We start from the raw sequence: 23,064 nt of genomic DNA on the forward strand, positions 1-23,064 counted from the left end.
AAATAAAATATGTATCCAATTGATAGGCTGCATTTTATTAAATCTGAAAGCAGGTATAGGGTTTATACCACATATATCTAATAGGCAGAATAATTACAGTGTAAACGTGATGTTTACATGAGGGGTGTTGAAAAATGTCCCTCCCCGCGATGCCTGCATCCGCCAATGACTGCAGCTATAGGTCACCGAGAAAGCGACGCGCCACGCATGGCTGTTATACACTGCGTCGGTCCGGAGGAGGAGAGCTGGAGAGGAAACTGAGCAGCGCCTCCGAGATAAGAGATCAGACAAACACAGCAAGCAGCGTGCCGTTTGGGATGGTTTCGCGTTCCACTGTCAGATACCACCACCACTAAGCGCTGAACAAATCTCCAAAGCGGTAAGTGCTTCTATAGGTTTTTTTATTACGTTACATGTTTTCATAAACGCTTTCTTGCACCTGGGGGAATCCAGTTCGGAGGTTCATATCGTATTGACATATAAATGGGCGTAGGCTAGGCTATCTGCCCATCTGTCTGTCTCTCTCTCTCTCAGGTTGAATATATTCGATTTCATTTATGCCACAATGACAATATAACGAATATGTTGTTGTTGGCCAAATCTATTCGTTGCAGTTTTGCCCTTCCGTTGAAACGACTGAAAATGCAGCTCTGTGCCTATGTTCCAGTTTTGATGCGCTCTCCATCCAATGGGCATGCAGTGTGTGTGATCGTCAACATGGAAATTGTAACATTAGAATTAAAACACTGGTGGGCTATGTGATTGAAAGGAACAACATTGAATAGGCTATATATTCAATAAACAACCCAAGCAGCCTAAGGAACACGTCCTATTCGCAAGTATTTTGTAATTAGGCTAAAACCTGTCAAAAATGTCCTGGACGGCGCACGTATCGATGTCCCTCCCTGTTGATGCGGTGGTGGCGGCTCGGGGCTGGGTCGTTCCCAACAGTGCAGCATTTGCATGTAGAACTGTGACAGTGTCAAATAAGGTAGAAGTCTACCAACCGCGATGCCTTTGCACAATGCGTCCAGGTCCCATTGATAACTGCGGTGGTGTAACAACGTAAAATATACTTTGAAGTAGACTACTACTTAATCATTTTTGGGGGGATATCTGTACTTTACTTGAAGCCTACTACAGTGCATTCTGAAAGTTTTCAGACCCCTTGACCTTTTCCACGTTTTGTTAGGTTACAGCCTTATTTTAAAATTGTTATTTTTCCTCATCAATCTACACATGATACTCCATAATGACAAAGAAAAAACAGGTTTGCAAAAAAATGAAACATCACATGTACATAAGTATTCAGACCCTTTACTCAGTACTTTGCTGAAGTACCTTTGGCAGCGATTACAGCCTTGAGTCTTCTTGGGTATGATGCTACAAGCTTGACACACCTGTATTTGGGGAGTTTCTCCCATTCTTCTCTGCTGATCCTCTCAAGCTCTGTCAGGTTGGATGGGGAGTGTCCTTGCACAGCTATTTTCAGGTCTCTCCAGAGATGTTCGATCGGGTTCAAATCCGGGCTCTGGCTGGGCCTCTCAAGGACATTCAGAGACTTGTCCCGAAGCCACTCCTGTCTTTTCTTGGCTGTGTGTTTAGGGTCGTTGTCCTGTTGGAAGGTCTGGAGCAGGTTTTCATCAAGGATCTCTCTGTACTTTGCATAGTTCATCTTTCCCTCGATCATGACATCCCCACAGCATGATGCTGCTACCACTATGCTTCACCATAGGAATGGTATAGGCCAGGTGATGAGCGGTGCCTAGTTTCCTCCAGACGTGACTTTTGACATTCAGGCCAAAGAGTTCGATATTGGTTTAATCAGACAAGAGAATCTTGTTTCTCATGGTCTAAGAGTCCTTTAGATGCCTTTTGGAAAACTCCAAGTGGGCTATGTGCTTTTTAATGAGGATTGGCTTCCGTCTGGCCAATCTACTATACATACCTGATTGGTGGAGTGCTGCAGAGATGGTTGTCCTTCTGGAAGGTTCTCCCATCTCCACAGAGGATCTCTGGAGCTTTGTCATAGTGACCATCGAGTTCTTGGTCACCTCCCTGACCAAGGCCCTTCTCCCTTGATTGCTCAGTTTGGCTTGGCGGCCGGCTCTAGGAAGAGTCTTGGTGGTTCCAAACTTCTTCGATTTAAGAATGATGGAGGCAACTGTTTTCTTGGGGACCGTCAATGCTGCAGAATTTTTTTTGGTACATTTCCCCAGATCTGTGCCTTGACACAGCTCTACAGACAGTTCCTTCAACCACATGGCTTGGTTTTTGCTCTGACGTGCACTGTCAACTGTGGGACCTTAAATAGACAGGTGTGTGCCTTTCTAAATCATGTCCAATCAATTTAATTTACCACAGGTGGACTCCAATGAAGTTGTAGGAACATCTTAAGGATGATCAATGAAAACAGGATACACCTGAGCTCAATTTCGAGTCTCATAGCTAAGGGTCTGAATACTTATGTAAATAAGGTATTTATTCTTTTTATTTTAAATACATTTGCAAACATTTCTAAAAACCTGTTGTGGCATTATTTAAAAAAAATAGAATAAAGCTGTAACGTAACAAAATGTGGAAAAAGTGAAGGGGTCTGAATACCTTCCGAATGCCCTGTACTTTTTACTAGGCCTTATTTTCCCTGACACCAACAGTAGGCTAGGCACTCGATAACATTTGAATGCTTAGCAGGACAGGGAAGAATGATCCAATTCATACACTTATCAAGAGAACATCCCTGGTCATCCATACTGCCTCTGATCTGGTGAACTCCCTTAACACAGATGCTTTGTTTGTAAATGATGTCTGAGTGTTTGTAAATGGTCTGGTGGTCAGAGTTGGAGTGTGCCCCTGGCGATCCATAAAAAAAAAGGAAATCGTGCCGTCTGGTTTGCTTAGTATAAGGAATTTGGAAGGATTTATAGCTTCTACTTTTGATACTTAAAGCTACAATATGTAACTTTTTGGTTGACCCCAACCAAATGCACATAGAAATGTGAGTGATAGATCTGTCATTCTCATTGAAAGCAAGTCTAAGAAGTGGTGTATCTATTCTATGTGCTCCATTTCTATGCTTCCCATTCTTAAGTTTTATTTTTGCATCTTTTACTTTCCGTTTTGTACACAAGCTTCAAACAGCTTAAAATAAAATATTTTTGGTTATGGAAAATATATTTCACAGCGGTTTTCATGGTACAATGATTCTCTACTTGCTTGTTTTGCCACATAACTGAAATTAGGCAACCTATTACAATTTTAGCTATTTCTGCATTGTGCATCTTTAAGTATACAGTGGGGGAAAAAAGTATTTGATCCCCTGCTGATTTTGTACGTTTGCCCACTTACAAAGAAATGATCAGTCTATAATTTTAAAAGTAGGTTTATTTGAACAGTGAGAGACAGAATAACAACCAAAAAATCCAGAAAAACACCTGTCAAAAATGTTATAAAATGATTTGCATTTTAATGAGGGAAATAAGTATTTGACCCCTCTGCAAAACATGACTTAGTACTTGGTGGCAAAACCCTTGTTGGCAATCACAGAGGTCAGACGTTTCTTGTAGTTGGCCACCAGGTTTGCACACATCTCAGGAGGGATTTTGTCCCACTCCTCTTTGCAGATCTTCTCCAAGTCATTAAGGTTTCGAGGCTGACTCCCTTTAAGAGTGTGCTCCTAATCTCAGCTCGTTACCTGTATAAAAGACACCTGGGAGCCAGAAATCTTTCTGATTGAGAGGGACATGCGTTTTTCTGGATATTTTAGTTGTTATTCTGTCTCTCACTGTTCAAATAAACCTACCATTAAAATTATAGACTGATCCTTTCTTTGTCAGTGGGCAAACGTACAAAATCAGCAGGGGATCAATACTTTTTTCCTTCACTGTATTTAAAACCAGATAGTTTTAGATTTTTACTCAAGTAGTATTCTACCGGGTGACTTCCACTTCAGTCATTTTCTATTAGGGTCTTTACTTTAACTCAAGGATGACAATTGGATACTTTTTCCACCACTGGATAACTGTCGATGGTACATTAAATCTGTCATAAATAGAGGGGATTGAGTTTGAATGAGGATTGGAATGAGCTTTTCTCTGTTCTGTGTTCTATTTTCTCCCCATTCTAGTTTAGGTTACATAACACTCAAGGCTATTCCCCCTCCAGTGTTTCTGTATTAGGGAGGATTGTGTGAATTAGGCTAGGTACCCAACTCCCCATGGTAAAACTGTAAGAAATTACTCTTTCCAGTTTCTTCCTCTAATCCCACCGGCTAAACTTTGGGGGCTAAGTTAAGCTTCTTTAGTGAGCAGGTCAGTGAGTCGTTTAGCCGTGCCTTTGTCTGCAACACTGGACTGGACTCACAGCTGAGCGCTTCTAATGATATTGATAAAGCCGCAGTAGGATTAAAATAAAGGTCAAAGGTTATTGTAGACGTGCGTAACAGATGGCAGGCACCCTATTCCCCTATGGGCCCTTGTTAAAAGAAATGCACTAGGGTACCATTTGGAACTCAGTCTAGGGCTCTATCCAGCGGATTGATATGCTACAGTACCAGAGTACTTTTGGGTAGAAGTTGCCACCTGGCACAGAGCTAAAGAAAATAAACCCCTTTACCATTATGACTTTGCCAGTGACACTTTAGTTTATTCGACTTTTACGTGAAGATATCATAGAATTATTGCCAAACACCATGTGACAAGCAACCTCAGATGTGTGAGTGCTTTTCCTATTTTGATTCACAGGTCTAGGATCAGCCATCGCTTATACCCAAATCGTAATTAGAGGGGAAAGTGTTTAACTGACCTTAGATTAGTGTCTAGGCCTAGGGTCTACTTTGTCCTACTTCTAGTTCTAAGAGGGTGTTGAGTCTGAGGGAACTTTTTGGCAGAAAATCACAGAAGCCAGAAGAAACTGTTGTTGAGGAGCTGTCGCCTTTACAATGAAATTGTGACTTGGTCTCTCTTTCTCTCCCTCTCTCACCTCACTCTTCCCCTCTTTCATTCCTCATCTCGCTCCCCCTTTCTCTCTCTCCATCTCTCTTGTTCTCCCTCTCTCTCTCTCTCTCTCCCTCTCTCTCTCTCTATATCTCCTTACATTGTTCCTTGTCATTTTCTCTGAAGGAGGGTAATGATGACATCACAAATTCAGACTGATACAGTGTGATCCATCATTCCTGGCCTGACATTGACATGGCAACAGGCAGGAAGGGTGAGTCCTTGACTTCTATGTGTGTGTTTGTGTGTCTGTTTCTGTCTGTCTGTCTGTCCATCTGCCCCTCTGTCTGTGTGAATGCAACTGATATCGCCCAAACTTTAATTAAATAATCTGCCAGCGATTATCTCTAAGTGCATGGATTTTCAATTGCCTTCCCGCTGATTGTACAGCCTTAATGCCATGTCAGACCTCAGTTATACTGATGGACCAAAACACTAACTCTCTCCCTCGCTCTCTCTCTCTCACTCTCTGTCTCTCTCTCTCTCATAAAAGCGCAATAAAAATTTGCAGTCGTATACAGCTGCTTAGGCATGCATGAATTATATGTGTGTGCGTGTGTACAGTATGTGCCTGTGTGTGTATTTCTGTCCCTGACTGAGTCACGCTCTTACTGCCTCTTCCCCAGGGTCGACCTCGAAGGGAGGAAGCGTGCATTTCCCTGACGACGAGGATGCCATGGGCTCCCCTGTTCACCGTGAGGACAAAGCCAAGGATTCGGCCATCCCTGCTCTCCCAGAGCCTGATGGGAACTTCCTGGTTAAGGTGGGCGGGGTTTGGAATACAAATGCTCAAATTGCTTGTGCCAAGTTCAGTAGGCAAACATTGTTGAACATTTCAGATTGAAATGTTATGAATAGAGCAGACACGATTCCTCATTCTACAGGTCATAGAGCCATGTTTGTTCTTCATAACATATTTCTACAACGTTATGCCCTGCTGAATGCATCCCTGATGGGTACCTACATATAACTACTTAACGCATTTCATAAGTGTGTGAGTATTTAATAAATGTTTATGTAATTTGTACTGTGTTTTCTCTCTCTCTCTCACTCTCACTCTCTCTCTGTCCAGGTAGGGTTCCTGAGGAGTCTGCATCGTTATGAGATCGTCTTCACCCTCCCAGAGGTGCCTGTGCTGGGGAAAGATGTGTGCTCCCTCCCTTCCTCTTCATCACCGACGCCCAGACCCCTCCTCAAAGTCAACCGTGTCACACCCACACCAGAGGGTACGTGGGAGACCAGGGCCGTATTCATTAGGGCATGCCAAAGAAAACGTTAAACCGTTTTGCAATGGAAAATGAAAATGAGTGTTTGTTATTGGAGTCCAGGTAGTCCCTTCCTGTTTCAGTCAGTTTTTATACTGTTCGAAGCCTATTGAATGCGACCTATTGAATACTGGTAAAGATGGGTGCAGTGTAGACCTGAAAGTGGCAGAAAACTCATGTCTCTGCCAACAAACATATTAGCACCATAACAAGACACTGTTTCTGTCATTACTGTAACCTACTATTACAGTAACCAGATTTCTGTCATTACTGTAACCTACTATTACAGTAACCGGTATGTTATCAAACCTGGGAAACTTGAATGTCTGTCTGGATCACTGGCGAAGGTCTCCCTCCTTCTTCTACCTTTTCTCCCACTCCACTCTCCCCCTCCATCCTCTGTCCCCAATGAATACTTGTCTGGCGCAAAGGCGACAATTTCCCTACCTCGTACCCTTTTATCATCTATTTTCCCTTCTTTGGATCCGCTCTCCATCCCGTTCCCCACCAATGCCATCCTACCCATGGAGGGTGAGGATCTGATCGGAATTACCAGAGGAATATAACCACCACCAGACAGTCATTACCAGAGGAATATAACCACCACCAGACAGTCATTACCAGAGGAATATAACCACCACCAGACAGTCATTACCAGAGGAATATAACCACCACCAGACAGTTATTACCAGAGGAATATAACCACCACCAGACAGTCATTACCAGAGGAATATAACCACCACCAGACAGTCATTACCAGAGGAATATAACCACCACCAGACAGTCATTACCAGAGGAATATAACCACCACCAGACAGTTATTACCAGAGGAATATAACCACCACCAGACAGTCATTACCAGAGGAATATAACCACCACCAGACAGTCATTACCAGAGGAATATAACCACCACCAGACAGTCATTACCAGAGGAATATAACCACCACCAGACAGTTATTACCAGAGGAATATAACCACCACCAGACAGTCATTACCAGGGGAATATAACCACCACCAGACAGTCATTACCAGAGGAATATAACCACCACCAGACAGTTATTACCAGAGGAATATAACCACCACCAGACAGTTATTACCAGAGGAATATAACCACCACCAGACAGTTATTACCAGAGGAATATAACCACCACCAGACAGTTATTACCAGAGGAATATAACCACCACCAGACAGTTATTACCAGAGGAATATAACCACCACCAGACAGTTATTACAAGAGGAATATAACCACCACCAGACAGTCATTACCAGAGGAATGTAACCACTACCAGACAGTTATTACCAGAGGAATATAACCACTATCAGACAGTCATTACCAGAGGAATATAACCACCACCAGACAGTCATTACCAGAGGAATATAACCACCACCAGACAGTTATTACCAGAGGAATATAACCACCACCAGACAGTCATTACCAGAGGAATATAACCACCACCAAACAGTCATTACCAGAGGAATATAACCACCACCAGACAGTTATTACCAGAGGAATATAACCACCATCAGACAGTTATTACCAGAAGAATATAACCACCACCAGACAGTTATTACCAGAGGAATATAACCACCACCAGACAGTCATTACCAGAGGAATATAACCACCACCAGACAGTCATTACCAGAGGAATATAACCACCACCAGACAGTCATTACCAGAGGAATATAGCCACCACCTGACAGTTATTACCAGAGGAATATAACCACCACCAGACAGTTATTACCAGAGGAATATAACCACCACCAGACAGTCATTACCAGAGGAATATAACCACCACCAGACAGTTATTACCAGAGGAATATAACCACCACCAGACAGTTATTACCAGAGGGGAACAAAGACCAAAGAGATCAATCCATCAGCTCCCATTTCAGCCCTGAATCGATTCAGAGAGAGGAGACCAGAAGAAGAGATGCTTTTGCATTGCCCCCACCCCCCCCTTTTACACCGCTGCTATTCTCTGTTGTTATCATCTATGCATAGTCACTTTAATAACTCTACCTACATGTACATATTACCTCAATTACCTTGACTAACCGGTGCTCCCGCACATTGACTCTGTACCGGTACCCGCCTGTATATAGTCTCACTATTGTTATTTTACTGCTGCTCTTTAATTACTTGTTATTTTATTTCTTATTCTTATTCCAACTGCATTGTTAGTTATGGGCTCGTAAGTAAGCATTTCACCTGTTGTATTCGACACATGTGACCAATAAAATTTGATTTGATTCCCTGGCTTCGTCCCAAATGTTCCCCTGCACCCTATTCCTTATACAGTGCACTGCTTTCGACCAGGGCCCATACGGCGGGCCCATAGACCTCTGGTCAAAGGTAGAACACAATGTAGGGAATAGGGCGCCATTTGAATTTTAGGGGGAAAGAATCTGAGCTCCCCTCTGGGCTTTCAGAGTGGCTTCCTGTAAGAAAACTCTGGGTTGTGTCCCGGATAACTTGAAACATTGAATGTTCCCTATAAGCCCTGATCAAATTAGTGTAATGTCTAGGGAACATGGTGGCATCTTGGACACAGATTTTATGGTATGTGGGGAAGATATGGCCAATTACATTGAAGTAAATACTGGTTATAAATACTCAATAGACTTCTGTCTCTCAGTCTAACGTTACTTCTGTCTGTCTGACGCCTTTTTGTCTCTGTTTGCATGTCACTCTTTCCCCGATCATTCCTGTCCTTTTATTATTGACTGTCTCCATCTTTCTCTCCTTCTTTCTTTCTGTCTTTCTTTCTTTCTCTCCCTTTCTTTTTCTACCTCTCTCTGTCTCCCTCCCTCCCTCTCTCCATCCATTCCCTGTCTCTCTCCATCCATTCCCTGTCTCTCTCCCTCTCTCCATCCATTCCCTGTCTCTCTCCCTCTCTCCATCCATTCCCTGTCTCTCTCTCTCCCTCTCTCCATCCATTCCCTGTCTCTCTCTCTCCCTCTCTCCATCCATTCCCTGTCTCTCTCTCTCCCTCTCTCCATCCATTCCCTGTCTCTCTCTCTCCCTCTCTCCATCCATTCCCTGTCTCTCTCTCTCCCTCTCTCCATCCATTCCCTGTCTCTCTCTCTCCCTCTCTCCATCCATTCCCTGTCTCTCTCTCTCCCTCTCTCCATCCATTCCCTGTCTCTCTCTCTCCCTCTCTCCATCCATTCCCTGTCTCTCTCTCTCCCTCTCTCCATCCATTCCCTGTCTCTCTCTCTCCCTCTCTCCATCCATTCCCTGTCTCTCTCCCTCTCTCCATCCATTCCCTGTCTCTCTCCCTCTCTCCATCCATTCCCTGTCTCTCTCCCTCTCTCCATCCATTCCCTGTCTCTCTCCCTCTCTCCATCCATTCCCTGTCTCTCTCCCTCTCTCCGTCCACCCCCTGTCTCTCTCCCTCTCTCCATCCATTCCTTGTCTCTCTCCCTCTCTCTATCCATTCCCTGTCTCTCTCCCTCTCTCCCTCCATTCCTTGTTTCTCTTGGTCCATATGCCATCTCCTGCTCCCTCCCTCCCTCCCTCCCTCTAGGTGGGGTGAAGGTGACGTGTGAGTACACCACCCACCAGGAGGGGGTGCTGCAGGAGGAGCTGACCCTGGTCAGCCGGGGAAAGAGGGACCAACGTCTGCAGGTCAGACTACAGGCCCGGGTCATGGGTGAGTTACTCCTGTGTGCCTGGTCATGTATGGACACAGTCATACACAAATAAACATACACAGTGACACACATACTGATCATCTGGGCAGTAACCCTGTGTTAATAGGGGAAATATCTGCAGTTAGTTACCACTTACTTATGGTATTTACAGTAAGGCATCCTGCTGAGTTAAATGCTATTATGCAACAGATGTACCATATGGCCTGTCAGTGTTAAAGGGTGGACAGCACCCTCTGGTGGACTAAGAGGTCTCTGCAACTTCCTCTACATCACACAGTCAATATGATCCTTTTACTCAGCAAAATAACAGTGACTCTGCTCTCTTTCTCAATCTCCCTCCCTCTTTCTCTCTCTCTCCCTCCCTCCCCCTCTCTCTCTCTGTAGATCGTCATCATGGTACTCCTATGCTGCTGGAGGGGGTGCGGTGTCTGGGGGCGGAGAAAGAAAAAAGGAAATGAGCCGTCCGTCCCTTTATATCTTCCCCCTCCTGTAGAGACCAGCCATCGTCCGTCCCTTTATATCTTCCCCCTCCTGTAGAGACCAGCCATCGTCCGTCCCTTTATATCTTCCCAACCCCTCCTGTAGAGACCAGCCATCGTCCGTCCCTTTATATCTTCCCACACCCTCCTGTAGAGACCAGCTGTCGTAGTGGAGCAAAACCAGCACTTACCTGCACTTAGCCGCACACAGGCATGCACCCGTAGTGGCACACACACACACACCTGAGGAAGCTGATGGGAGGTGCTATAGGGACGGCTTATTGTAAAGACTGGAATGGAATGTGGAACGGTATCAAACATATGGAAACCACGTTTGACTCCGTTCCATGAATTCCATTCCAGCCATTACAATGAGCCCATCCTCCTATAGCTCCTCCCACCAGCCTCCTCTGACACACAAACACACACACACACACACACACTGAATTTTTTGTGATTAGCCCTGTAATGAAGACCAAGGTGTCCATGATTACTTAAAGTTCCACAAATCTAAAATGACACATTCCTCAGTGAGGGAGCCAATGTGTTTCTAACATACACTGTAGGTCCATTATATAACCAGGCACTGCAGCTCTTTGCTTCTCGTCCCTTCTGTCGTTCTGCAACAAGAGCCAAGCGTTAACCTGCCTTAAACGAACAGAAATATGATTTAACATTTTAATTAGGCACGTCAAAATAACCTGTCGTTGTATTATGATAAACATTGAGTGGACAAAACAGTAAGAACACCTTCCTAATATTGATTTGCACCCCCCATTCACCCTCTGAATGTCACACATACACAATCCATGTCTCAATCCTCTCAAGGCTTAAAAATCCTTCTTTAGCCTGTCTACTCCCCTTCATGTACACCGATTTGAAGTGGATTTAACAGGTGACATCAATAAGGGATCATAGCTTTCACTTGGATTCACCTGGTCAGTCTTCCTAATGCAAGTGTTCCTAATGTTTTGTCAACTCATTGTACAGTATGTGTTCTGTGTGAGCGCCATCTTTCACCAACTATGTAAGAGTATGCCTTTTAGTCTATGTGTCCTGCAAAACTGTCTGTTCTGTACTAGATTCTCCTATATCTCTGTCAGTAAATAAAATATCATGTCAACTGTTAACCTGTGGATGTACACTATTATTTTCCAGTGTGCTACAGTTCATTGTGTCCTACAGGATCCATATTATTTTCTTTGACTCATGATCGGGTATTATATATATACATTGTGGTTGTTGAAGACTACCGGTGGTGTTCAAGTATAGACGACAGCCACAAAGATAATGTAATGGAGATGGCAGGTCAGGACAGAAACACTGGCATTGAGCCAGCACAAAACTGGTCCACTGGCTCAATTCCCAGAATCTTTGCCTTCATAAAAAAACAAGACAGTCGAGCCGAGAGTTGAAGACGGGTAGAAAACACAAACGATCCTGCATAGAAGAAGCTCCTCAAACCTTTTTTTCTTTCTTATTTTATCTTACCGGAGTCAATAGGTTTTGCATTCTACTTTCTAACGTATTTTAATCCAAGACACAAGTATCTGAAATATATATCCAAAGGTACCTCCCACACACCCTAACTCTGCCCTTTGGTTTCCTTATATGGAGATCATGGGTAGGTCTAAAGTATGATCGGATATCAGCCTCCACACCTCTTCAGACGCAGGCTAAGGATCTACTAGCTGTGAGCTACTAAATAGACCATATTTCTCCTGTATTAGTAGTTTATGAGGTTAAATTCGGCACCTCGGTGCCCCCCGGAATACGTGACGAGTTCGTGTTTCATTGTCAAGAATACTGCTGGGAAACGGTTACTGATATTTCTGTGGCTGTACAGGATCTAAGAGCACACCTTTCAAACTGCAGATATGAGTAAAGTTAGGACTCTGAGTGGTAAGGTTCTGTTTAAAGTCTTGGATATATTCCGTTATTGTCTACACAAATGTTTTCTAAACTAAAAATATCGCTGTAATTATTGTAATTATTACAAATGAATGCAGCCTAATTACGTTTAGCTAGTTATAATAATAATAATAATCGTACTGATTATTTCTCATGCAATAACTGAGATTCTGAATGTCTAAATCAGACATAATCCGTGGGTGATGAAGTTCCAAGTATACTCAATAGCGTACTGAAATCAAATGGCTCCTGAGGGAAAATCTTATTTGACGTAGCAAGTCTACAGTACACAGTCACAGTACACTCCCTGGTATATTATGTGTCTCTGGAATACAGAAAGACAAGCTTTCATTCAGTCTACTCCTTGTTTGATGAAGAGATAGGCAATGAATAGGTTTTTCTTTTCATAGTAATGTTTGGGAAGTAAGCCGTTGTCAAATAACCATAACACTGTTCAAATCACAAGTTCATATGAGAAGCTGAAGTTCCGGGTTAGTATGACTGTCAAATGAAATTTACTGCATGTGCAACCACTGCTGAGTCATCGAGGGGAGGTGTCTGATCTTGTATCCCTGGACCATAGGAGAGAGTAACCAGATTACCTTTATCCACTTTGGCTATTGTTTCAACTGTAGCTTTCTACTGCATGGGAATGCACAGTCTGCCTATTGAAGGTGACACAATATGATACACCTTTTCTACAAACAACATAACTACCATGTTTGGGAAACAATACATTTTCTACAAGAGTATCCCACGTGGTTTATATACAGAGGAGAGGTATTCGTTTGTTGTGGTCATAAGGGAATGTGTGTTTACTAGACCTGTTTCTCTATGATTTGGACAAGAAATCCGGTACATTGCTTCCTCTTGTTTCGATGCTGACAGTTTCAGAAAGGGGATGAAGTTAGCGGGAGATTTTGATACATGGCTAAAGAGCATTTTACATTTTAGTCATTTATCAGATGCTCTTATGTAGAGTGACTTACAGTCAGTTAGTGCATTCATCTTATTAAGACAGCTAGGTGAGACAACCACATATCACAGTCATAGTAAATACATTTTTCCTCAATAAAGAAGTTACTGCTGAAGAGCAGTTTTTCGTATCTTTCCTCTCACCCCTCTCGCTTTGTTTTCTTTGTCAGGAACCTGAATGCTGGTGTCGAGACAGGATGAGTGACAACACTGTATCGCCTGAGGGTGCAGAGAGTGGGAAGAATGAACATGTCCGCCGCTGGCTACATAGTAGTCCCACTGCCCCACAGGAGTATAATGAGGACGTTGCAGGGTCAAGTCTGCTCTGCCCTGGTAAACAGGGCTTGGTGGCCCAGGAGGAGAGAGCAGAGTCACCTAGCTGTTTGTCAATGAAGAGTGATCACTCAATGGGTCAGCCAATCAACTTCCACCGAGGATATGGCACAAGAGACAAAAGGTTTGGGCCTGTATTCACAGTCTCTGAGTAGGAGTGCTGCTACAGGATCAGCTTTGCCTTTTAGATCATAATTAATAATATTATATGGACAGAGGGGAACTGATCCAAGATCAACACTACTACTCTGAGACACTTTAGGCCTTTTCGCACTGCAATGTTCTTAGCCCTGGGCTAAGACTGACCCTGGGCTAGCTTATCCTGTGTTCACACTAACATTTGTTAATCCTGGGCTAAAATATCCTGGGGACAGTGGGGAACAGACGTTAGCCTGCCTGCATAGCAACCGTTTTTGTTAGCCATAGCAACCAATGTTTTCTCACTGATGAAAGTATTAGTTTTTTGTCAGGTTTTTGTCCTCAGATGGAAGGATGAAATAGTATAAATATACTTATTAAAATAGCGTGCAGAACTCATCACAAGCATATGCAAATTAAGTGAAAATGCAGCTATGCAGCAAATTAAGTGAAAATGCAGCCCTTAGCCCAGGGCTAGCTGGCCTTCCTCCGGAGCAGTGAAATATTCTATGCATTTTTCTTGACCCCCGTTTCACACTGGCTATTTTGGCACCGGGTTTCTGGGGCTAGTCCTACAAAGTTGGACCTAACCCTGCTCCGGAGCAAGGCCAGCTAGCCCTGGGCTAAGGTTGGTGCTAGAATGTGCAAGTGTGAACACTTGCATAGCCCCAGGCTAAAATCTCCATAAACCCTGGGATAAGGAGACTCGTGCAGTGTGAACTCTGCATATGGGTGAATATAGGTCTTGATTTCCAGCTGTCTTTACAAGCTATGTTATAGGGTTAGGGTACTGACTGTATTTTTCACAGGGAGGGTGCAGAGTCACCTACATCCAGCTGTGTGTCAATGAGGAGTGACCGCTCAATGGATCCACCGATAAACTACAAGAGAGAGTTTATTCCCAATCGCAGGTAATTTATGATTTTCACAATGAGTATGTTGCAATGTGTCAATATGTCAGGCAATTGACTTCCACGAGGTCACGGCATAATAGACAAAAGGTCTGGGCCCGTTTTCACAGTCTCAGAGTAGGAGTACTGATTAGTATCAGTTTTGATTAGCATCAGTTTGGATTAGCATCAGTTTTGATTAGCATCAGCAATGATTATTATCAGTTTTGATTAGCATCAGTTTTGATTAGCATCAGTTTTGATTAGCATCAGTTTTGATTAGCATCACTTTTGAATATTATTTTGCATATGGTCTGATGACGGTTGACTGACCAAAAGCTCAGCCACAATTAAATAAATACATTTGCATCTGACTGGAAATGTGCAGCGACTTTTTCCTGTTTCTCCAGTTTAGCATTTTGACTCCAGCACCTTCACTAAATTGGTTTGGGTGTGTGGTAGATTCTGCCTATTATCTATTAGATCATAATGATTGGACAAGGGGGACTTGGTCCTAGAACAGCACTCCTACTCGGAGACACTTTGAGTATGTGATTTCTAATAGACATCTTGCAGATCGGTAAAAGCGGTACATCATGAGCATAGGATTGATTAAAAACACACCTCAATAAAAAATTTTGCAGGGAGGGAGCAGACTCACCTACACCCAGCTATCTGTCAATGAAGAGTGACCAGTCAATGGGTCCATCTTCAAGGTAATTTATGATTTTAATTGTATCTAAAGTGTGTCATGTGGGAATTCATTACCATAAAAAAATCTACAAAATGAAAATACACAATACCATGCATGTATGTATAAAAAAAACACATTTGAGGTGATCCAAAACATCAATTTGTTTAATTTCAAATGAATGTATTTCCACCTATTGTAGGATGATAACATCAGACACAACACAACTGTCCATTGGTGGAGTGCATGCAACAATGGTATGTTTGCAAGTTTTAAGCTGAAACTCTATGTATTCATAGTAAATGTATATTCAGTGGATTGTTCTTAGTTTCAATAATAACAAACAATAGGCATTGGTGATTTGGCAAATAAAAAATAAAACTATATGTGCAGGTACAGTAACTGTTAATTGGTTTAAAAAGAAATACAACTGCCTATGTTGATGATCGTTTTTATTTCTTGGGTTCACAGCTTACAGAACATCATGGCATGAACAGAGTCAGTGACCTCAGAGAATTCCCACAGAGAATCGAAGACTGGACTAAGGAGCATGTGAAAGAGTGGCTAACTAGTAGCCTCAAACTCCCTGAGGTTGCAACAAAACTTTATGAACAGGATGTGTCAGGAGCTAGCCTGGTTTGCATTGAGAAACAGGACTTGACTGGTTTAGGTGTTAAGTTTGGGCCTGCGATTCAAATCATAAAAAATGTAGAGATACTGAGAAACTACTTGGAGAGTGTAGGGAGAAGCATGAGATCCCCTGAGAGTGACCCCTTCAGAAGACAAGAGAGATTTAGATTTAGAGCCATACCAGAAGCTAGGATGGGGTCACATGAGGAAACTCTGGATTCTGACAGTGTGAAATCGGAGTCGGTGGCTCCAAGTCTAAGCTCTTCATGGACATCAGTGGAAGAAATGAGACATTCCGATTCAGATGTTGCATCCCCCATTCAACTGCCAATGGGAGAGTTGGAATCCATTCCATCTTATGGAAATATCGAGGACAATACGAGACAAAGTGAGACTTCCATCTCATCATTTGACCACTCGAGAGAAACTGCTCCAAATCTGGAGAAGAGAATATGTCCCCCACGTCCCTTTGACAAAAACGACCCATCGTTTACATACATACAAAATGATACCCTCCCCCCTGAATCCGGTCCAAGCAATCTCATTGACCCGGTACATGAGTACAAGATCCTGCCAAGCACAGAGGAAGCCAGTGAGATAGATATCCTGGAAAAGTTCAGCAACGAAGTGTTTAGTTTTTCCGCAGCCTGCATGAACTCTCGCACCAATGGGACCATTCATTTTGGGGTGACAGGCGGGCCCGGACACATGCATGGACAGGTGATTGGGCAAAACCTGACATCATTCAATATGTATACAGACAAGTTTGACTTGCGTCTCAAGGAACACTTTGGAGAAGAAACAAACATCGCAAGAGCATGCATCAGGCCTCCAAAATTCTTTCAGGTTCAACGTCTAGATGGCGCGACTTCAGACAAGTGGGTGATAGAAGTTGATGTTGCCCCAAGTTATTCACAGACTCAAGAGAAGCTTTTCTATACCTCAATAATATCTGAACAAAATGGAGAAGAATACAAAACTGAATGTCTATTTATTCGACAAGGCCCAAAGAGCATCAACATTCTTGCAGACAATAATCCCAGAAGTCTTCAGGAGAAGATGAGAGGTTTGACAGAGGAAGTCAAATATTGGTCATCAGCACGCAAATCAAAAGAGGAGAGCAACTGTCAGCAGCCCAACCAAAACTACCAAGGGCAGAGGCTAAAACAATTGATAACTCATGGGAGAGACACACTTGAAAACTCATTGCAAATTATAGTTGTCACAAACAAGTGCCACCCCAGTCAACTTGAACATTTGGGTTTTTTGAAAGAGATGAAGTTGTTTGCAGTGCTCGAGTTTGACCCAGAATCTGACACGAACGGGACATGCAGTTTCTACAGAACAGATCGCATAGCTAATCTTCACTACCCTCGAATGTACAATACCAATGACAGTGTCTCCACTGTTATCGGAAAGCTGAACTTGTTTAAGCAGACAAGCTGGGTCTTTTGTAATGGTCAAGCAAATGAGGTCAGTGAAGTAGACAGACCTTTCACTACCAGTGAATGGCTGAAGAAACGTGCTGGAGAAATCAGCGATATGGTTTCATTTCTCTGCAATCCAGATGTCTTGTCGAAAGACAGATTACTTGTGGTGTTCATGCTTCACTCAGGAGTCACTGACATCTCAAGCCCTATACTTGAGGCCTTTTGTGCGATCTATCGCACTCTTGAGGGTGAGGATAATATGCTCTGCATATGCAAAGATTCAAATGTATTCAGTCAATGGAGAGACATGATAAACACTCGCTGCAAAGTGGATATCACCAGTAAATGTATCTATGAATTGAGCCTGAATGAAATTGACTGCACCATCAGGAAAATCAAAGAACCCCAGACACGGTCCTCTAGGAGATATCTGCCATCTTCTGGCTCCAGTTCGGTCCTCCTGACACAAAAAGATGAAGAGCTGTTGACCGTACTTGATATACTGAGTGAAAATGAATGTGAGAACACTGAAATTGAAACCAATGACAATTTTGAGGAATTCAAGACCAACACGGAGGAGGACTTTTACAGAGGCGGACAAGTGACTTGGTGGAACTTCTACTTGTCCGAGAGGCCAGGTTGTCTGCCATTCATCAAACGTGACAAGTATGAGGATCTTCACAACCTGATCACACCTACAGAGGGGTACACATCGCCATGCATAATAATAAACCTCTTCCATCATCCAGGCTGTGGTGGAACAACACTGGCCATGCATGTGTTGTGGAACTTGAGATGTAAATTCAGATGTGCCGTTCTGAAAAACACCACAGTACAGAACAGTGAGATCGCAGTCCAAGTCACACACCTGCTGACCTGTGGCAAAGAGAAGCAGTTGAGTTATACTCCTGTTCTACTCTTGGTGGACAACTGGGAGGACGTTGAAGACCTACAGAGATGCATACTAAGTGCAGCCAACGAGAAGAAAAAACCGGAGACTCTGATGGTCATCATACTGAACTGTGAGAGATCACAGATTCCTGCAGTGAGCTCCAGAAACAGCCGACTTGACAACGTCTTCATGATCAACAAACTCTCCACCAAAGAGCAGAGCTTCTTTGAGGTGAAACTGAAAGAGCTCAAAGGTCACCATGAAAAACCTGAAACATTCTACGCCTTCATGATCATGACAAACAATTTCAGTGAGAAGTACATAGAGAATCTGGTGCGCAATACCCTGAAAGACCTTGACACCTCCAGAAAAGAAGGACAGCTATTTTCACTCTTAGCTTTGCTAAATACATATGTGAACGGCTCCTACATGGCCCTGTCCCTCTGTGAGGAGTTTGTTGAGATTAGGAATGCTCTGTGGGGAAAAGAAACACTTGAGGACAAAATGAACCCATACTCCACGCTTCTGATCCATTTCAACATTGAAGAGCACGGCACCTATAAGGGAGTTCGGTTTCTACACCAAATGATTGCAAGTAATTGCCTCAAAGTCCTCACCGGAAAGCACAAGCTTCAACTGGGGGAAATAACAACCAATCTGTTACACTGTGACTTGCTGTACAAATCTGGCATGGGTAAGGACATCCTGGTTCAAAACATCCAAAGTATGCTGATCACGCGGCAAAGAAAGGAACTTGGACATGACAAAGATACACTGTTCTCTCCTTTGATTGAAGACATACAGACGGATGAGGGAATCAGCCAAATCAAAGAAGTTCTTGTAAGAGCAACAAAGAGATTTGACAAAAATGCAACTCTGCCACAAGCTTTGGCAAGGCATTTCTATCTGAAAGAGAAGGATTATATATCTGCTCTGCAATGGGCCAAGGATGCACAGCAGAAAATGTACAATTCTTACATTGCTGACACATTAGGACAGGTGTACAAAAGCCACCTAAAATATGAAATTGAACATGCTGAGGAGCTCACTCCAGAAGGGTTAGACAAATGCCTAAAATTAGCATTTCAGGCCACCAAAGCATTCAGAGATTCACAGGAACTCGCAAAGAAGGATGAGCCAATGGGTTCCCTTGATTTGCCCAACAGAAAGAGGCAAGGAACCTACAACACATCTGGGTATGTCGGTGAAATGGAAGTTTCAATTATTCTTTTTGATATCATCAAAGATATTCCTTTTTTCAACAAAAGTGACGCACTCCAGCGAGACAAAATGCTGCAGTTCCTCAAAAACCACTTGCCAGTGAGTGATTTTCATGAAATAACAAACAGTACAAATGATCAATTCATTGCTGTTCTGGCAGACCACGAGAAATTCCTGGTCTCTTTGAAGCCACGGCTGAAGGAGATGTTCAGTTTTTTTGAGAACTACTTCACATACCTGAAGCCAAGGTCAATTGAGAAGGAGACAGCAGAGGACAGAAACAAACGAAAAGTATCAGAGCACTTCAAGAAGTACATTCACATCTTCTGTTCCTCGGGAGAAGAGAGGGCCTCTGAAAGGGCCAGTAAACCAAAACTGAGTCTCCGGCAGGAGACAGAGGAGCAGCGAAACTATTTGGAGCAAAAGCGAGCAGATTCATTTGCTGGTCTTCTCCAGTGTCTGAATGAGAAGAATGGGAATCAAATTGAATTAATTCTGAAGAAATGGCAGTTCATTGTTCAAAATTCTACACGGAAACTCATGGCTGACCGGATCAATTTCATCCTTGCAAACATTGTTCTTCACTGCATTAAGCCAAGCTCAACATTGCTGAAGAGGTATGAGGAGCTGGTCTCCCTTCTCAACGAGGCACTGCAAGAAGAGGGAACCCATTCAAACTGCACAGAGCTGTACTACCTCTCAATGTTGCTGATGTGGCCAAGAAAGGACAACCTGCTTGAGAGCACCACAACGTTCAAAAACATTGGCACGTATGTCACTTCATCGAAAAAATCTTTCCATCGTCGCTTCTCCCACATGTTTCCGTCGAAGAGTTGCATTGCACATTTCTACCTCGGAAAATCAAGAGGACTGAGAAGAATAATTCACAAAGGCAGGCTTGATCAGTTCCTGTACAAAGAGGGACCCAAAACCTCACACAAGAAGGCCTCATCCAAAGATAGACCACCAAACCCGCATCAACTTTGGCAAAGTGGAGCAATATGGAGGGATCCTGAGATACAAAACCTGTTACTACGGGTCAAAGGGAAAACTGAAAACGGTGACATTTATGTTTACTACGGGGGCAATCTGAAAATCTCAGTGCGTCCAGTATACCTTGGTGGAGTCCGGAGTGGCTGCAGCACGGAGGAGGTCTCCTTTTACCTTGGATTCACCATGGAGGGACCCGTAGCTTATGACATAAAGTATGAAAATGACCAGTAAACAGCTTACCATCAGGTAGACTGAGAAAGGGACGCAAGCGTTCGCACTTAGGGAAAGGAAAGGCTTCCATTGAAGTTATATAGGCCTAGAGGTTTTGACTGGGGTGAATGTCTGTGAACCAGGACAGAATCACATTAAGTAAGATACCAGTGTGCTCTTGTCACTGTGTGAGGAAACCCAATCTCAACCACCTGGATATAATCAAAGCAGAGAGAACAGGTGTCGGGTGACATGCAGCAATGAATCATTCATGCTTTTAGAGGTGAAACAATGATAATCAATCTTGCATCAGAATGGATTGCAATGTCTCTAAATCCCTGTAATTGTGTCTCAAAGTTCCTGTAATTTTGTCTCAAAGTCCCTGTAATTTTGTCTCAAAGTCCCTGTAATTTTGTCTCAAAGTTCCTGTAATTTTGTCTCAAAGTCCCTGTAATTTTGTCTCAAAGTCCCTGTAATTTTGTCTCAAAGTTCCTGTAATTTTGTCTCAAAGTCCCTGTAATTTTGTCTCAAAGTCCCTGTAATTTTATATCTAAGTCTCTGTAATTTTGTTTCTAAGTCCTTGTAATTTTTCTGTAAGTCCCTGTAATTTTGTCTCTAAATACCTCTAATTCTGTCTCTAAGTCCCTCTAATTGTAACATACAGTAGCAGACCAACGAACAAGGATTGTAGACCTATAAACCATGTGCAACTATTTAATGCTTAAAACATGTATTATGGTTTTGCATTGTGTTTGTTGAAAGTATGGAATGATTATTATGTTACAAGGCATATTGACTTTCTGCACGTTATGTAGCTTCTTCAGTTGTTTGTCTAAATACATTCAATTGCGTGGTTATTTGAAATTAGAGACAAGAAATTAGGAGAAAACCTATTGTCAATGTTTGTTCATGGAATAAAGGATTGCATTACTATGAATATATATATTTAAGGGTATTTTTCTCTGAATGTTCTGTAAAACAATTATGATTATATAAAAAATGTTACCTGCATGTCTTGCACCCTACTGAAAATATTTTAATATTTTAATTTGTTACACCTTTCAAATAAAATTGTATTGGTCACATACACATGTTTAGCAGAGTTATTGCAGGTGTAGCGAAATGCTTTAGCTCAGACTTTACAGTAATATCTAACAAGTAATATCTAACAATTTCATAACATATACCCAAAACACACAAATCTAAGTAAGGAATGGAATTAAGAATATATACATATATGGACGAGCGATGTCAGAGCGTCATGGACTAAGATACAGTAGAAAAATATAGAATTAAGCAATAAGGCACGAGGGGGTGTGGTATATGACCAATATACCTCGGCCAATATACACTTTTGACCCTGGTATTGAGCCAAATTAATATTCCTAACCTACAGTAAAGCACTGTTTGATTATGTTGTTGTTGTGTTTTATTTACCAGAAAAATTTTCATGTGCCACTGGCTTTTCTACATCTTACTATTTGCCACTGTTCAGCTGGAAAACTATACAAAATGGCCATCCCTGGAATGTACTGGTCCTGATCAGTAGGAATGTTATTTTTCAAATGCAAACACAGCAGGCAGATAGTGACTATATTTCATGATTTTATTAATTTGCAAAAAAAATAAGTATTTTGCTCTGTTTTACAGTCACTGAAATACCATTTTTCAAAATAACTGGTCTGACAGCACCCTCTACTGGACCAACACACCGATTACGTGTCAACTAGGTATTCTTGTTATTATTTGTTTAAACAAAAGGGTCTACCAAAGACGTGTGTGAGGTGGTGATCGTGAGAATGTAGACTTTCTCTCAGTCAAGATGTCCAATACAATAATGGTTGTTGTAAAAAAAATACATAAATAAATAAATACTATATTTTGTTCGAAAACAGGTAGACAACATGTAGTGTCCGTAAGCTTGTGTACTTACTGAATCTGTCTGACTGCCATTTTCTCACATTACGACGTAATAAACTTCCAAAACCAAAGTCGAGTAAGGGTTAGTGTTGCCAAAACTATAGCCTAACAGACTGCTACTCCTTTATAGCCGCAAGACAGCAAGAAACATGTATTATAAAGTCAGAGATAGATAGCTAAAAAAGTAGGCTATTTACCGGATATCTAAATGAAAGCAAACCAACGCGAGGTTCGCTATTATGAAGGCATGTCTTTGTAAAACATAATGAATAGCACACGTTTGGCGTGGCTTTATGCAATGGTAGCGTAAAAGCGCGGATAAAGTTCTTCATTTTTACAATGTATTATAATTTCAGTATTGTCTAAAAGACTCATGGTAAAATCACCTCGAGTGGATGGTCACGTTCATCTACTTGTATTTTGAGTTGATTTTGTAT

At 42.4% G+C, this 23,064-nt stretch overlaps 2 protein-coding genes across 2 annotated transcripts; both read left to right on the forward strand.

Moving 5' to 3' along the window:
- Positions 1–197: 197 nt before the first annotated feature.
- On the forward strand, positions 198–11,523 carry LOC106602222 (adipose-secreted signaling protein). Its single transcript, XM_014194738.3, has 6 exons — positions 198–379; positions 5,121–5,208; positions 5,621–5,757; positions 6,067–6,220; positions 9,788–9,913; positions 10,299–11,523. Exons 2-6 carry the CDS (start codon positions 5,190–5,192, stop codon positions 10,370–10,372), a joined length of 510 nt encoding a protein of 169 aa, XP_014050213.1. The 5' UTR covers positions 198–379; positions 5,121–5,189; the 3' UTR covers positions 10,373–11,523.
- A 500-nt stretch (positions 11,524–12,023) lies between these two features.
- LOC106602206 (sterile alpha motif domain-containing protein 9) lies at positions 12,024–21,794 on the forward strand. Its single transcript, XM_014194705.3, has 6 exons — positions 12,024–12,295; positions 13,450–13,736; positions 14,560–14,661; positions 15,285–15,356; positions 15,534–15,588; positions 15,803–21,794. Exons 2-6 carry the CDS (start codon positions 13,477–13,479, stop codon positions 20,726–20,728), a joined length of 5,415 nt encoding a protein of 1,804 aa, XP_014050180.1. The 5' UTR covers positions 12,024–12,295; positions 13,450–13,476; the 3' UTR covers positions 20,729–21,794.
- Positions 21,795–23,064: the final 1,270 nt, after the last annotated feature.

The sequence above is a fragment of the Salmo salar genome, chromosome 04 (genome assembly GCF_965601325.2).
Source record: "Salmo salar chromosome 04, fSalSal1, whole genome shotgun sequence".
Classification (NCBI taxonomy): Eukaryota; Metazoa; Chordata; class Actinopteri; order Salmoniformes; family Salmonidae; genus Salmo; species Salmo salar.

Bases quoted from the DNA above. Each gene is read 5' to 3' on its own strand.
- LOC106602222 (XM_014194738.3), top strand. The intron at 5,758-6,066 runs GTGGGCGGGGTT...CTCTCTGTCCAG, and splicing joins ATGGGAACTTCCTGGTTAAG to GTAGGGTTCCTGAGGAGTCT. The intron at 9,914-10,298 runs GTGAGTTACTCC...CTCTCTCTGTAG, and splicing joins ACTACAGGCCCGGGTCATGG to ATCGTCATCATGGTACTCCT.
- LOC106602206 (XM_014194705.3), top strand. From the start codon at position 13,477: ATGAGTGACAACACTGTATCGCCTGAGGGTGCAGAGAGTGGGAAGAAT. The intron at 14,662-15,284 runs GTAATTTATGAT...AAAATTTTGCAG, and splicing joins GAGTTTATTCCCAATCGCAG to GGAGGGAGCAGACTCACCTA. The intron at 15,357-15,533 runs GTAATTTATGAT...CACCTATTGTAG, and splicing joins TCAATGGGTCCATCTTCAAG to GATGATAACATCAGACACAA.